Raw genomic sequence first — 17,506 nt, 5'->3', positions numbered from 1 at the left:
AGGGTTACCTTTTCTCCCAACACTTGTTATCTCTTGTCTTTTAGATAACACCCATTCCAACAGGTGGGAGGTGATAGCTCACTGTGGTTTTGATTTGCATTTCCCTGATGATTACTGATGTTGAGCACGTTTTTATGTACCTGTTGGCCATTTGTATATCCTCTTTGTAAAAATGGCTGTTCAGATCCTTTGCCTGTTGTAAAATCAGATTATTTCTTTTTTGCTATTGAGTTGCACTACTTGGTTACATATTTTGGGTATTAACCCTTTCTCAGACATATGGTTTGCAAATATTTTCTCCCATTCCATGGGTTGTCTTTTCATTTTGTTGATTATTTATTTTACTATGCAAAAGCTTTTTTTTTTTATGTAATCCCCCTTGTTTATTTTTACTTTTCTTCTTGTGCTTTTGGTGTCATGTCCAAAAAATCATTGCTAAGATCAATGTCATGGAACTTTCCCTATGTTTTCTTGTAGGAGTAAACTAAAGTTTCAGGTTTTACAGTCTTTAATCCATTTCAAGTTAATTTTTGTGAATGGTGTAAGATAGGGGGTCCAGTTTAATTATTTTTCATGTGAATATCCAGTTTCCCAACAGCATTAGTGAAGAGACTATCATCTCCCCATTGAGTATCCTTGGCTCCCTTGTCAAATTATTAGTTGACTGACAGCGTGAGTTTATTTCTGGGCTCTCGGTTCTATTCCATTAGTCTATGTGCCTGTTTTTATGCCAGTACTGTTTTGATTACTACAGCTTTGTAATATAGTTTGAAATCAGGAAGTGGGATATCTCCAGTTTTGTTCTTTCTCAGGATTGCTTTGGCTATTAGGGGTCTCTTGTGATTCCACATGAATTTTAGGATTTTTTTTCTATTTTTGTAGAAAATGCCAATGGAATTTTGATAGAGATTATATTGAATCTGGAGATGGCTTTGGGTAATTTTTTTTGGTATGCGGGCCTCTCACTGTTGTGGCCTCTCCTGTTGCGGAGCACAGGCTCCGGATGAGCAGGCTCAGTGGCCATGGCTCATGGGCCCAGCCGCTCCGCGGCATGTGGGATCTTCCTGGACCAGGGCACGAACCTGTGTCCCCTGCATTGGCAGGCGGACTCTCAACCACTGCGCCACCAGGGAAGCCCTGGGTAATATTTTAATGTTAATTTTTCCAAGCCATGAACCTAGGCTATCTTCCATTTATTTGTGCCTTCTTCAATTTCTTTCATCAACATCTTACAGTTTTTAGTGTACAGATCTTTCACCTTCTTGGTTAAGTTTATTCCTTACTATTTTATTGTTTTTGATGCTACTGTAAATGGGATTATTTTATTTCTTTTTTAGATAATCTCAATTAGCGTACAGAAACGACAGATTTTGGTAGGTTGATTTTGTATCCTGCAACTTTACTGAATTTGTTTATTAGTTCTAACAGTTTTCTGGTGGAGTCTTTAGGATTTTCTATATAACGTTGACCCTTTAACAATGTGGAGGTTAATCTTTGTATAACTTATAGCTGGCTTTCTGTATCCACATTTCCTCCACATCCAGGGATTCAACCAACCACAGACTGTGTAGTATTGTAGTATTTACAACTGAAAAATATCCACATATAAAGTGGACCCATGTAATTCAAACCCATGTTGTTCAAAGTCAACTGCATAAGAACACACCACCTGCAAATCAAGACAATGTTACTTCTTCCCTTCCAATTTGGATGCTTTTTATTTCTTTCTCTTGCCTGATTGCTCTGGCTAGGACTTCCAGCACTATGATGAAAAGGAGTGGTGAAAGTGAGCAACTTTGTCTTGTTCCTGATCTGAGAGGAAAGCTTTCAGTTTTCACCACTGGGTGAAAGGATGTTGAATTTTGTCAAACGCTTTTTTTGCATCTATTAAGATGATCCTATGATTTTTATCTTTCATTCTATTGATGTGGTGTAACACATTTATTGATTTTCAAATTCTGAACCAGGGGTAAGTCCCTCTTCCTCATGGAATACGATCCCTTTAATGAGCTGCTGAATTTGGTTTGTTAGTATTTTGTTGAGAATTTTTGTATCTACAGTAATCAGGGACATGGGCTCAGAGTTTTCTTGTTGTGTCTTTATCTAGTTTATGTATCAGGGCCTCATAGAAACAGTTTGGAAGTGTTCCCTCTTCTGTTTTTTGAAAAGAGTTTGAAAAGGACTGGTATTAATTCTTCTTTAAATGTTTGTAGAATTCACCAGTGAAACCACCTAGTCCTGGGCTTTTCTTAGTTGGGAGCTTTTTGATTACTGATTCAATCTCCTTACTCATTGGTCTATTCAGATTTTGTTTCTTCATGATTCAGTCTGGTAGGTCGTATGTTTCTAGGAAGTAATCCATTTCCTCTAAATTGTTCAATTTGTTGGCATACGCCTGTTCATAGTAGTCTCATAATCCTATGTATTTCTGTGTTATCAGTTGTAATATCTCTTTCATTTATAATTTTGAGTTCTCTCTCTTTTTTCCTTGGTTAGCCTAGCTAAGAGTTTGTCAATTTTGTTTATCTCTTCAACAGCCAACTCTTAACTTTGTTGATCTTTTCTATTGTTTTTCTATTTTCTATTTCACTTATTTCTGGTCTAATCTTTATTACTTCCTTCCTCTTGCCAACTTTAGGTTTAGTTTCTTCTTCTTTTTCTAGTTCTTTGAGGTGTAATTGTTAGGTTGAGATCTTCCTTTTTTCTTAATATAGGCATTTATAGCTATAAAGTTTCCTCTTAGAACTGCTTTTGCTGCATCCCATAAATTTTGGTATGTTGTGTTTCCAGTTTAATTTGTTTCGAGATATTTTTTGATTTCCCTTTTGATTTCTTCTTTGATCCATCTGTTGTTCAAGAGTATGTTAATTGCCACGTATTTGTGAATTTTCCAATTTTCCTCCTGTTACTGATTTCTAGTTTCATACCACTGTGCTCAGAAAAGATACCTGATATAATTTCTATCTTCTTGAAGTTGCTGAGACTTGTTTTGTGGCCTAACATATAATCTATCCTGGAGAATGTTTCGTTTGTGCTTCTGAAAAATGTGTATTCTACTGTTGGTGGATGGAATGTTCTGTATATGTCTGTTAGGTGCATAGGGTCTATAGTGTTGTTCAAATTCATTGTTTCTTTATTGATTTTCTGCCTCGATAATATATCCATTGTTGACAGTGGGCTGTTAAAGTCCTCTACTATTATTGTAATGCTGTTTATTTCTCATTTTAGTTTTATTAGTATTTGCATTATATATTTAGGTGCTCTGATGTTGAGTGCATAAGTAGTACTTCTCTTTAAACAATAAGTTGCACAAGGATTTCTAAAGTTCAGTTTCCTTAATTAACAAAAAGCTTTTTGACATTCATCACCCAACTAAAAGATGGATAATCTGATGCTTGTTGAGCTCTCGATGGTACAATTTGTTATAACAAATATCCTGGGGTGAACTATTACCTTGAAGGAAAATTAACATAAACCTAATTTAAGCTAATTCAGCCACTTCCTATTGCCCACAGAGGGAGTTATTTAGTGACCAGTGACTACAGTTTACATTTACATTAAATTCTGTGAAGATCAGCTTGGTGGGATCTTCAAAGGACTTTATGTATAACAATCACAAAAAGATAATAAAACTTTTTTTCAACATTTACTATGTGTCAGGGAATGGTCTAAGCTCTAACATGTTATTAACTCATATAATCCCATGCCAATATTTTGAAGTGGGCCTAGTATTATTCCTGTTTTACAAATGAAGAGACAGACACAGAGAAGTTAAGTGACTTGCCCATAGTCACAGAGCTAGTAAGAGGCAGGGTTGGGATTCAAGTTCAGAGGAGGCAAATTATACCAGGGACCCAAATCCCACCAATATAGACATGTTTTATTTTGTCTGTATAAAGTTTTAACCGCTATACTTAAAATTCCAACTTTCCAAACTCCCTTGAAAACTGTGAGATCTAGCAACACTGGGCCTCCATCCCCATTAGGAAGTAGCAGAACAGCACCTTCCTAAGACAACATATGCTCTTCCTCAGGTCCACACAGCCCATCTCTCCCTTTAATCTGATGGGTCACATTACCTGGCATCTGTGGAATTTGAATGTGTGACCCCTGCCTTACCCAAACATTCCAGAAAGGAGTCAACTACACCTACCACCTGAAACCCATGTACTTTCCTCTCAAAAACCAAGTTGGTTTTAAACTATACCCTGTGTCCCACATAATGACCCACAGATGCTGGCTGCAGGTACTTACCTTCAGGGCAGCTGTCCCAGCATACTGTCTGCTAATGGAGTCACCATTGTTGGCCCACATTATCTGATAAATGCGATTGCATTTCACCGGTAGTGGCTGCTCTGGGGGCATCACACCTAATTTTTTCAGCTAAAATTAATACATTGGTAGATTAACTGCATATAAGCCAGGACACTATAACATAAAATGTATACTGCAGAGAAAGGAAGCATATGCATGTACAATTTAGGACCCTTAAGTTTTAAAAAATGATGTTTTCAGACTTTTTCAAAATTAAGCACCACTTGAAAGATAGCTTTATGAATTGCTACATCTGAATAAATAGAATAAAAAATTTATACTGTTTTGCTGTAATTTTTAATGTGTAGACTCATACTATTATATTTTGTCTTTCTTTTAAATTTGGCTATGAAGTGAAACTAACCATCAAAAAACCATATAGAAACAACAATAATATTAATAGCAGAGCAGTAAGTGCCCAATAAATGTTAAGTCTGGTGCCACATTCTAAGAACTTTTTTTTAATATAAATTTATTTTATTTTTGGCTGCATTAGGTCTTTGTTGCTGAGCGTGGGCTTTCTCTATTTATGGTGAGCAGGGGCTACTCTTCGTTGTGGTGTGTGGGCTTCTCACTGCAGTGGCTTCTCTTGTCGCAGAGCATGGGCTCTAGGCATGCGGGCTTCAGTAGTTGTGGCACGTGGGCTCAGTAGTTGTGGCTTGTGGGCTCTAGAGTGCAGGCTCAGTAGTTTGGGCACACAGGCTTAGTTGCTCTGCGGCATGTGGGATCTTCCCGGATCAGGGCTCGAACCCATGTCCCCTGCAGTGGCAGGTGGATTCTTAACCACTGCACCACCAGGGAAGTCCGAGCTTTTTAAAATAAATTATCTCATTTACTCCTCATAACCACCCTGTGCAATCAATACTCTTATTACCCCCATTTATAGATGAGGAGATAGAAGTTTGGAAAGGTTGAATTCTTTGCATGGGGTCAACACCTTGTACGTGCTAGGGCCAGGGCTTGATCTCCAAAGCCTGGCTGCTTCAATGTGACAGTAGAAGGCATCCCCAAAGGATAGTCACAAGGTTCTATCAGGAGAAAAAAGCATGCTAGGAATGTCAACCTTGGGAATTCATTACCCAGGCGTTACAGGGCTGAAAGATCTAAAAGGGGACACTGAGGTGAGAGATATAATGACTCCAGGAAACAGCAGGGTTGGGGCACAAAGCGAAGAGGCTGGTTCTGTGGTGCCAAAGGAACCAAAGCCACAGAGAGGGTGCTGATGATGGGAATATAACACGGGTGAAGGAACTTGTCCCCTTGTCCTCCTCCAGCCTCATGGTCTTCCTTTAATGCCCTCTATTGGCAGAGCCTGACGTGGAACCAGCTGGTTGAGCAGAAAGGTGGTGTGCAGACCCCATGCCCCAATACAGAAGCGAGTGTTTGGAGCTGAGAAAAAAAGGTAAATGACTACACAGTGCCACCCAGTACAATTTTAAATGCTGGGCCTCACATTTTTGAAATGAGTACTTAAGAAAACGCCACTTGATTCAACTGATTTCTAGGAAAGGCTGTACTTTCCAGGTTTTAAAGCAACAAGGATGTTTGCATGCTGTAAATGTTCTATGGAACAAAGATTTTAGTTACTGGTTTACATGTGAAAAAAATTAAAAATGAATATTTACAATCCAGTGGACCCCAAATTACCTGCTGTTCCATGACCACTCGTGCAATGGCAGCTTGGACCACATTGGTGCGATCCAGGCAGTCCATGCAATTAACTCGAAAAATCCCTTCTTGTTTACATATTACTCCAGCTTGATCAACCCTTTTCAAAAACAATATGGAATTACTTTACAATATGAAATACTTTAAAGTTTTCAAAACCCACAATTCTTCACAGTATAATAATAACAACAGCAACACTGGTTATCAATTTGCTTAGAATATTATTATGTGGCAGGCATTACTGAGACCTTTGTAGACGTTATTGTTAATTTACACAATAACTCAACAAAGAAGATATTATCCCTATTTTGGGGGGGGAAAAAAAACAGGTACAGAAAGAGTGACTTGCCTGAGTCACACAACTACTAGGCAGAACTGATACAAACCCTAGTTATGCTTTTCTACACATTTAAAACCAGAAGGCACTTTAAAACACCATCCCATTCCTCCTTTTTGACTTCAAGTAGAAATGCATCTAAATTAGCTTGAACAGACTAATTCACTCTATCACCCAGTGAGAAGTCATGCAGCATGCCTCACTCATCTAACTTCTCTAGCCACCTGTGGCCTTAAAATCTAATCAAATGTTCTCTCCTGTCCTTTAAGCCAACTTCTTCTTCCTACGTCTCCCCTGAAGAATCAACTTCCTTCTCTGATAATTTTTAAATGTCTCAAAACTGGGACCAAATACCTCTAAACCTTCCTTCCCATGTTAGGAACCAAGAAGAAATGTAGATCATGAAGCGTTAGAAGGAATTAAAGAATAGTCACGGAGCACTCCACTCCATTTTGCTGTGACCACCTGACACCTTTCCCCTGTTCAAAGCTAACAATGCCTAATGACTCACACTCTTATGAAAAGGAGAACAGGAATTGGGAAGCAAATCAAGAAAAACAAAAATCCTTTCTCAGCCTGCTATTATTTTAACACTTAGTGGTACTAGACAAATACATATGATTTCACAGACCAAGAGTCTGTCAAACTGATTTCTTACGAAATACCTACCAACACCACTTCATGTCAAGAATAATGTCATAAATGGCATCTGTTAGTGTTTGAACATTCTCAAACTTCATTCCTCGGCTAAAATACATGCCAAAAGGAAAAAAAAAAAACTTTAATAATTTTTTTAAGCTTATGATACCTAAGGTTACTTGGAAAAATGAAAGAAAATTATTACTGTAAATATGAGAATAACACTACTTTAAATAGGCAATTATATAAATATTTATAACTAATCTTCATTATGAAAGAAAATATGCTTAAGAATACACTGAAACATATCACAGCCATCAGAAGCTTCTTTCCCCACCAAAATTTTCAATACCTATGTAAATGAACCCACATTAGAGTCAGGATTATGACAGAAGACACTTGCTTTCAGAATACACACAAGTTAAAATTACCATCAAAATGATTGTTGTTTTTCCAGAGCAAACTCCAGTGGAGTTATCCCAAGGGAGAGCAGTATTACTAACAGTATAAAGATGAGCCAGCAGGATGAGTTTTAAGTAAGGGAACACTATTACTCCTGCCAGGCTCAAACTCAAGCAGAAAGGGAAAGTTCCAGAAATTCTTTTACTGAAGGATAAAAGGAAAAAAGGAACTCTTAAGTCTCCAAGTCATTTTGGAACAAAAAGACTGTAAATATTTCAGGAAGAATTAACTTAAATTTTTAGGCAAAATAAAACCCGTATGTAAATGGAACTAAGTAAACAAATGATAGTCCTTTCCTTTCTAACAATGAGGAGAACAAGATTTTCTTCCCAATAAAGAGAAGAAAAACTAAGGTCCCTGTGGCAGTGTCTACCACAAACATTGGAACTGAGCAAAACTCCTCTCAGGAAGCCATCTTACCAGTGCTCATGGAAGTCAAATGAAACATAAGTGAGGTGTGAGTTGTTAAAGAGCAACACTTGTTTCAGGTAAGCGTCGCCAATTATTTTCTCTCTTCCTGCCTGGTCTACCAAATTAATAATAACCTGTGAGAGTAAAGAAAAGGAAAAAATTTAATTTAATCAGACATTAGACTCATAATTTTTACTGAATTTATTTAGAATTATGTTTTAGAAATAATTTATAGCCAGACTCAGAAATTAATCCACTCAAGCATCAATTTTTTTTCCCTGTAAGATTTTCATTTGTTACATTTAGGTTTATGAGAATTTACATCAATGGCATGAATAGCTTTTTTACACATTATACATTTGCGATAACCTCTTAGAATATAAAATGAAAACAAATTCCTTTATAATAGCAGGTATTTTAAATCTCTAGAATAATTTTTAAAGAAATATACAAAACCTACATACTGGACACTCTGAAACTTTGCTGAAACATGTAAAAGAAAACCTAAATAAATGGAGAGACACACCATGGTGCTAGATGGCAAGATTCAATATTGTAAAGATGTCAAGTCTCCCTAGGTTAATCTATATACTCAACAATCCCAATCAAAATTCAATCAGGATCTTTTTATGGACTTGGAAAATTAATTCTAAAGTTTATCTGGAAGAGTGAATAATACAGGAAAATATTTGAACACTAATAATAATAAAGGACTTGTCCCGTTGGAGAGCAATACATACTTTAAATGTATAGTGATTAAAACTGTGGTACAAGTGCAGAAAAATGAATGACTCAACAGAACAGGTCAGATGGCCTAGAGACAGACGTATGTACACTGAGGAATCTAAGCTATGGTTACATCATTCTGAGAGAAATATGGACTATACTATATGTGGACTACGTGTGGACTATACTATAGTGGTATACTACAAATGGTATTGGGATAACTGTCTGTTTACATGGAGGGGGACTTAAGTTAGCCCTCTACACTTCATTATACACAAAATAGATTCTAGATGCATTAATGATCTAAATATTTTTTCTTCAAGTTATAAAAAAGCTAGACGAAATGTTGGGATGATTTTTCCCTAATTGAAGGATGGCACTGACCTTCTAAGCATAACAAAAACCAGAGAGCGTAAAGAAAAGATGGACAGATGTGACAACATAAAAATATAAAACCTCTGTGTACTAAATGACAGAATAAGCAAAGGTTAAAAAAATATATAAAGGACTACCTAGGGGAATATACCTGCAACATAAAAACCATTAGTATATGAAGAGTGCTATAAATTCAGTAAGGAAAAAAATGGGTAAAGGATACAGAGGATATTCACAAGAGAAGATAAACAAATAGCCAATAAACATGAGACTACAACTTTAAAGAAACGTACATTTTAAAACAGGAAACCAGTTTTCACCTATAGACAGGCAAAAGCTGAACACTAAATGTAGACAGCATTAGTGAGTATATGGGGTAATGGGCACTGGCTCCCACTGTTACTGAGATTGTACACTGGTGTGATCTTTTTGGAAGCAACTGAGTGGCAGGTATCAACCTAAAAGAAATGTAATGTTTGATCCAGCCATTTCACCTCTAGAACTTTATAAAGCACACAAGTGTTCCAAAATATATAAAGGATGTTTTCTGGAGAATTTTAGAATAGCAAAAACTATATCCTAAAGGTCCACCAATGGAGAAATGGTTAAATAATAGCCATGAGCTATTAAGTGAAAATAGTTGCAGAATAGTGTATATCCCATAGCTTATAGCCCTCTTTTGACTTAAATTTTCAATGTGTAATATGCATGTGTCAAGATGTTTTTTGCTGCAAATGACAAATTACTGACTCAAATCTCAGAACGGAAATCTGTTCTGAACCTCAGAAGTCGAGGTTGCACGGTTCCAGAACTGCTTCATTCAATGGTGACCAAAACCAGATCTATCTTTTTGTTCTGCCATCCTCGGCATATTAGTCAATCCTCAGGCTAATGACCTAGGCTTGACACAGCTACAGCAGTATGAACCAAATCCAGACACAACCACCACAGAGGGATTGACTGTGGGTTCCTGTATCTCTTTTTATTAGAGCAGGAAATCTTGCCCAGAGCCTCCCAGCAGACTTCCCTTCACATCAGACCTCATTGGTCAAAGTGCCAAGAACATACACAAGCCCACGCCTGTACCAAATACAGGCAAGAGCAACAGTAGTGACACCATGACTGAGTCAGACCGACCGTACGCCCACCTCCCAGAGAGCAATTACCCAGCGGATGAGGGTGGATAAAAGAACACTCTTGGGGTACTGTTAGAAAGGAACAAGTGTCTCCTCAACACATACGCCTATAAAGTTGATGAGTATGATGTGTACAAACAGGTTGTGAAAGTCAACAGGGAGCAGGAATGAGGGTGGAGAGGAGGTTATTTCTTCTACTTCCTTTACATACCTCACAATTACTTCAATTTTTACAGTGATTACGTGTTACATTTAAATTATGGTTTATTCTCTTCAATGCTACTTATAATTACACATATTGCGAATACATGAAATTTATTTACATTGTAAAAAATTCAAATGTAGATAAAGGTTACATCCTTCCTGACCACAAGCAAAGCCTTCCCTGAAGGTAACTCCCACTACAAGTTTGATGTGTACCCTTTCAGGCCATCTAAGTGCGTTCCTATATAAATGTGCATGCCATATGTAGGTGAGAACACATATATATGGAAGAGAATTACATATGACAGTTTTGTTTTGTGGGAGTTTTTAAATGGTAACATGCCATATGCTGTTACGCACTTTTTCTCACTCCACTATATGAGTTTAAGATCTTTTCACATTAGTACACACAGATGTACCTCATCATTTTTTTTTTTTAAGAAGATGTTGGGCGTAGGAGTTTTTATTAATTTATTTATTTTTGCTGTGTTGGGTCTTTATTTCTGTGCGAGGGCTTTCTCTAGTTGTGGCAAGCGGGAGCCACTCTTCATCGCGGTGCGTGGGCCTCTCTTGTTGCGGAGCACAGGCTCCAGATGCGCATGCTCAGTAGTTGTGGCTCACGGGCCTAGTTGCTCCGTGGCATGTGGGATCCTCCCAGACCAGAGCTCGAACCCGTGTCCCCTGCATTGGCAGGCAGATTCTCAACCACGGTGCCACCAGGGAAGACCCCTCATCATTTTTAAGCATTTGTAGGCAGCACTTTAGATATGCTGTACTTTATTTACCCACTGACCTCCTGATGAACAAAGGGTCTTTTTATGCTGCAATAAGGAGGCTTATACATGCCTCCTTGATTGAACACATGTTTCTCTCAGGGAGATTTAAATTTTTTTGTCATCCTTGACAAAACTTGTACTTCCCGCCATTTTTATTTTAGTCATTCTGGTTTTGTGAATGGTGGTTTTAGTTTGCATTTCCCTGATGATTAACGACGTGGAACACCTTTTCATGTTTATTGGCCTTTGGACATCCTTTTTCATGAAGAATCTGCTCAAGTCTTTTGTCCAATTTTCTTTTGGGCTATACACCTTTTTTATGGATTTATAGGACTTTTTAATGTACTCTAGATAAAAGTCCTTTGTCTTATATATGTCTTCTCCCGCTTTGTGAATTGCCTTTCCATTCTCTTAATGGTGCCTTTTAATAATCAGAAGTTCTTTTATTTCAGTGAAGTCAAATTTATCAATTTTTTCATTATGGTTGGTGCTTAAGTCCTATTTAATTTTAATAAATAATATTTATAACATATAGTATTTTAATATTCAAAATATTTGATCATTCAATAAAGTTTCAGTAAATAAAATTTTAGTAAAAATTAAACATTTAGTAAAGTCATTTTTTTTCCATTATGGTTAGTGCTTTTAAAGTCCTGTTTAAGACCCAAGGTCAAAAGATGTTCTATATTTTCCTTTAAAAGGCTTATTAACCTTTCACATTTAGATCCACATCCATCTGGAACTGATTTCTGTATATGGTATGTAGGATAGATATCAAAAGACAAATTACTGGATTAACAGTATAAGCATATTTTATTTTATTTTTTGCAGTACGCGGGCCTCTCACTGTTGCAGCCTCTCCCGTTGCGGAGCACAGGCTCCGGACGCGCAGGCTCAGCGGCCATGGCTCACAGGCCCAGTCGCTCCGCGGCACGTGGGATCTTCCCGGACCGGGGCACAAACCCGTGTCCCCTGCATCGGCAGGCAGACTCTCAACCACTGTGCCACCAGGGAAGCCCAAGCATATTTTATTTTGATTGATAATACCATTCAAAATGGCTATAGCAACTTATGCTGCTCCCAGCAATGTGTGAGCGTTCTCATTTCCCCAGTTACCTGCCTTTATCTCTTACTACAAACTTTATATTTTTTTTCAATATGAGGGTTTGCTTTTTATTTCCCTGATGGGACTTTCTTTGATATTGCATAAAATTTATATATTAACAACTGAAATCTATTCAATATTGAGTCTTTCCTTCCAGGAACATGGTATTTTCTCTCCGTTTATTCAAGTCTTCTTTTACGTTCTTCAGTAATCCTCCCCTCCCAACACCCTTGCCCCCATATACATGCTATCTTTTTTGTACGTTCGGTAGATTTCAGGTTGTTTCTTCCTATTTTTGTTACTGTTAGAAAAATGCATCCCATGGCATTACACCTTCAGACTGGTCATTGCTAATGGATAAGAGAGTTACTGATTAGTCTATATTAATCTGTATGAAATCTGGTCATCTTATTGAACTTGTATTCCACCTAACAGTTTTCAATTGATTTTGGTTTATATGTTCACATACCTACATATGAATGTATGAATAAATAAGAACGGTGGGCCGAGAAAAAAGATATTGAAGGATACATAACAAATTGTTACCTCAAAGAGATGGACCTATAGGTGGTACTGAGAGATGCTTTTCCTATCCTACTCCAGATACTTCTCAGATTGTAGTAACTGACAGTAGATTAATCTCATCTAAAAACAGTCTAAAGTAGCTGACTCAATGATAATTCTTAAAGAATATTAAGAACATTCTTAGCTATGTGTTCTTTAACTTCACGAGAAATGCCATTTTGCTTAATTATGAATCGTATTATTATTTTCATGAAATTTAAAGAAACATGCATAACCATTTCTAAAAATATGAAGGAACATTTATTACTACAGATCAAAACCCACCTGTTTTTTGTAAATTTTCAGTTGTTCTTCAAAATGGGCACAGAAATAGGCGACAGTGTCCTTTTCACCTACAAAGAAGTGATACAAAATCTTTTTTTCCTTCCCATGTGTAACACAGAAATTAGTGTCTATTCCACCTTTACGTTTACTTTTACATAATTTATTGACAGCCCAAATGTAACTAAGATTGTCTAAAACCAATATTTTAAAATGAAATGCTAAGCGGAAGATCTCTGATATTTTTTCCCCCAATTAGACTAAACTGAAATACTGAAGGTGGCAACTATGAAATGACATTTATTATTTATATAACCAGCCAACTTGTCAGAAAAGGTTTCATGTAGTTCATAATAAATTAATAAAAACCCCTTTAAAACAAGGATGTTAAAAACTGAAGTTTTACTGAATTCTCACAAATATAAATTGTTTTGAGAGAAAAATATTCTGAAAACAATTTTTAAAATCAGCCTCTTTCAGTAATCTAATTAGATTGACGTGACTTAGCTATTCCAGTGCTAAAGTTAAAATACTGGAAGAAATTACGTCCTTAATATTTAAAACAACAACAAACCTTTCCCAGCAAAACATGTGAGTAAAGGCATCCTATCTATTCCTTGTAGATGCTGTCTTATTTAAGATATTTCCTGCTTCTATAAATATTGGCCATATTTACACTTTTCCAAAATTAAGCATGTAATAAAGTATTCTTTAAAGAAACAACAAATTAAAATCTGTGAGTTAAGCTCTGTTTTGCTCTCTTTTGGAATCTTTTTATTGTCAATTACTTAAATTGTCAACAACCATTATTACTTTTGTGATTATTATATCACTATTAAATTTTACCATGAGTTATTATTTTAAATGAAGTATCTGGCAAAACAAATCCAAACCTAGGAAGTATCTAATATTTTAAAAAACTCCCTCTGAAATCATCGTCTGCAAACCAAATAACTGACAGGCTTACTTCTGTCCAGCCGAGGTCTTGGATTATATCGATACCCAACCTGGCTCCAAAACACAGGCACAGAGCCTCGTGTTTGAATAAATGACAAGGTATGATTATGCACATGAATTAACTGCTCAGTCTCCACATAATTTGCAACATTTCCATTTTTATCCACTCCTCTTCGTTTATAACGCATTCCTAAAAGAAAATTAAAACAAAACAGCAACATTGAAAAAAAAATTAGTCTCACTAGATATGCTTCTTAACCAAATCTGTGTCTTTCAGGACAGCCTTGGGGATCTAATGAGCAACTGCCAGGCAGAACAGTATCAACTTACCCCAGATCATGCCTGGGGTATTTATCGTTTTTTAAAAGTTGAAGCTGAGATAGTTCCTGTGAACTGAAAGAGGAGGTTTTTCCCAAAGGTGCTAGCACTCGGGAAGGATTTATTACTGTGATACAGGCTGTCAGTAGGAACAATGGTATCTAGAAGCACATCCCAAGTGACTTTCTGCTCTTTTCCACATATATACCTCCTTTTCTTTTCCCTTTTGTTAACTCTCTCCCATTCACTTCTCTCCAAAAACTTGGTCCCCAATTATATCACACTATTGAGAGTCACTGGGCGCTTTGAAGCCAACTGTGTTTCCAAATCCATTATTGTCATTACCATTTCAATACATCTGCAGATGTTCCATTCTCGCCTGGATTTAATTTGTACACTATTACAGCCCTCCACTCACCTGCTCTGTGTCTACTTCGGCGTGAAATGAGAGCCACTAGGAAGCGTGGGTGAATGTCATCTACGCAGGTGGACTCCTGAGGGGGGGTCTCTGGGCTGCTTTTCTCATCGTCAGATGACTCATTATAATTAACCACAAGTTCTTCAATCTGCACAAAACCTTGAATAATGGGGATAATCCAAAAGTCCACATCCGGTGTCTGAAAATAATATGAACATCATGTTGCTCCTATTCTGTACAGCACTGCTACTTCCTTAAACCCAAGCAGTAGTTAGCACATACTTGTTGTTAGTTTATTAGAAGCAGAAACCTTCCATCCTTTAACTATATTTTCTGCTTTTTGGAGAACACTAAGGAATGGAGGGAGGGAGGGGGGCGGAGGTGAGAGCCTTTCCTTTTGTTTATGGTGGTCATTCATAAGAAGAGCTGCCTGAAAGGGACCACAGCTGCTGGGTACAAATTCAAGCTCCACCACTTACTTCCTGACGCAGGTGAATCACTTAACCTTGCCATGCCTCGGCATTCTGCTTTGTGAAATAAGAAAAAGGACAACCTCATAAGATTGTTGTGAAGATTAAATGAGTAAAATCTGAAAAGTGTTTGGCGTAGTGCCTGCCTAATAGTAAGGATTTAATAAATGTGGCTATTATGCTTCTTCCTGCTGGTATAGAAGAAAATAAAGCTTAAAGGTTGATTTTCAACTCCCAATTGTATTAAGCCTTTAATTAAATACAACGAACTCTGATCACTTTATTATGAAACACAGAGGTCTATTCTACTTTCTAGTTTAGAAAAAGTCTTGCTCTGCCAAGCTAAAATCCAAGTAGTCAATGAACCAAAAAAAGAATCCTTTCCATAAATATCTTATTTTAAAAAGTCATCCAATGTAATTAGGAGAGTATTAATTAAAGTTAGAGATTTCCTCTTAGTCTTTCCGACTAAGAATACTCAGATTTCTCAACTGACTGTATGCAGGGACAGTAAAGGATGAAAAGTGCTCCAGAGAAGCTGTTCTTAGCCCCTCCTTCCCTCCTATCTCCGTATCTGTATCTAGCCTTAATCTCAGCATCAACTTCAAATCCACCCCTTCTTTCACAGTCTAAAGTAGCTGTGAAATATACTACTTATATACTCCAGGTCCTATCTCACAGTTTTGTTTTATGGAGCCTGCAGATAGGATCTTAGGAAGGTGGTTAGAGTTGAAAATAGTGAAGCAAAGGATCTATCTGCATTCATTACTTTTATCACCATTCTCATTATTTATATTTTTGTTTTAGCAATAAATACAAAACTCTCAGCGGGAACAGAGATCGGTATGCTACGAAATGCCACCTTTATTGTAAGTCATCGATTTTAAATGGTAATGCTACGTGTCTGACAAAAACTCTGCAAAACACATTAGAGCTCAATATGTCAGCAAACAGGACAAATACTCATTACAGACACCCTTATTTTTCTCCCCCTATCATTAAGTCTTGGTGGTCATGGTTTGATCAGCATCATAGAGAGGCAAGAACATTTTAGAGAGGTAAGCCATGATAGATACCTAGTTTTAGACACCACCAGATAAATAGGTCAAAATCATTTATACTAACCACCACCAATAGGGAGAAACAGAAAGAAAAAAGGTTTGAACTTTCTCAAAGGTTAAGAAAAAGATAATCTGTGACCCTATTCAACTTTTTGCTCAATTTGTGTCCAAAACAGTAACTGGCACATGGCAGGCTTTCGATAAATATTGGTTGATTGACCGAATAAATGAACTGTCTTTGGACAGTCATAATTCTCCAATATACATGACAGAGTAAAGGAAGAAGGTAATCATTAAACCTGAAGGAACCTCATGCAATAATTTCATCATACCCCCTGTCTTCCCTGATTCGAATACTTGTAGTACTGGAACGTTCTTAGAGATTTGTCTACTCCAATTTCCATATGAGGAAACAGGAACATTAAATGACTGGTATCACTAAAGGAAAACCGGGCTTCAACACTTCCAATGGGTACAAACAAAATATCTTTTACAGGAACTCTATGGATATTAGTTCCACAGCCTTAAATTATGACTGTTCTATGGAAACCTGCTAAAAAGATAAGCCTGTGACTATATAGTCAAATTATGAACTATGAATATTTAAAGTAGTGCCCTGGTTTTCCCTAGCTAAATGATTCTCATTCTACAGGGGAAAACATTACGTGAGATTTAAAATTTTTTAGTACAACTTAAAAATATTTGCCTAACAACTATAAACTACCTTAGAATATTTCAGAAACAACTACTCACACCAATCTCAGTAAGGTCTTGTATCATATATTTATTCCAAAAAAATCGGTCATCAACCTGGAAAAGGTAGAAAACAAACAGTTCAGAAACATGTTGTTTCAGTTCTCCTATAGAAGCCAAACGGGTCCATAAATTGTTCTGGTGGCAAACCCTGCTCTGAGCTGTGAGAGGTACCTTTTGCCAGAGAGGACAGGGGTCCTTCTCCCCAGCACTCTGCCTCTGCACTGAATTGGTCAGGTCATAGGTCAAGCTATAGTAAAAGGATTCTGAGTCCATGAACATCTTCAGCAACTCCTCAAGTAATCTTCTCTCCAACTTCTCCTTTTCTTTACTTTCCTTAACCTGTAAGAAATTAATCTACTATTACTGCAGGAATTAAATGTAAAGCATTGTGTGGATACCACACAACTCCCTAGGAGCAAAGTAAAAAATAACCCCAAGGATACGCAGAGATGGTGCTTTAATATGACAAGTAGTTTGAAAGTAAGTTTATTAGCAGGAAAGTCACCCCTCAATTTAAAACTAATCAA

General features: G+C 37.0%; 1 protein-coding gene across 6 annotated transcripts in view; it reads right to left on the bottom strand.

The window, feature by feature from the left end:
• INPP5F (inositol polyphosphate-5-phosphatase F) overlaps positions 1-17,506 on the bottom strand; it is a 92,514-nt gene that overhangs the window by 16,451 nt on the left and 58,557 nt on the right. For 4 of the 6 annotated variants that reach the window (XM_060126058.1, XM_060126053.1, XM_060126054.1 and 1 more), the window contains 9 exons: positions 17,151-17,318; positions 16,977-17,033; positions 14,693-14,891; positions 13,967-14,146; positions 13,003-13,070; positions 7,841-7,965; positions 6,989-7,066; positions 5,962-6,082; positions 4,255-4,383 (listed from right to left, as the gene is read on the bottom strand). In XM_060126058.1, coding sequence (XP_059982041.1) covers positions 4,255-4,383; positions 5,962-6,082; positions 6,989-7,066; positions 7,841-7,965; positions 13,003-13,070; positions 13,967-14,146; positions 14,693-14,891; positions 16,977-17,033; positions 17,151-17,318 — 1,125 coding nt within the window. The remainder of the gene's footprint in view (positions 1-4,254; positions 4,384-5,961; positions 6,083-6,988; positions 7,067-7,840; positions 7,966-13,002; positions 13,071-13,966; positions 14,147-14,692; positions 14,892-16,976; positions 17,034-17,150; positions 17,319-17,506) is intronic. The other 2 variants (XM_060126056.1, XM_060126055.1) reach the window with 2 other exon arrangements.

The sequence above is a fragment of the Lagenorhynchus albirostris genome, chromosome 16 (assembly GCF_949774975.1).
Source record: "Lagenorhynchus albirostris chromosome 16, mLagAlb1.1, whole genome shotgun sequence".
In the NCBI taxonomy this organism is placed as follows: domain Eukaryota; kingdom Metazoa; phylum Chordata; class Mammalia; order Artiodactyla; family Delphinidae; genus Lagenorhynchus; species Lagenorhynchus albirostris.
Note: the sequence above shows the minus strand (reverse complement) of the source record. Positions and strands in the feature narration are given on the sequence as shown.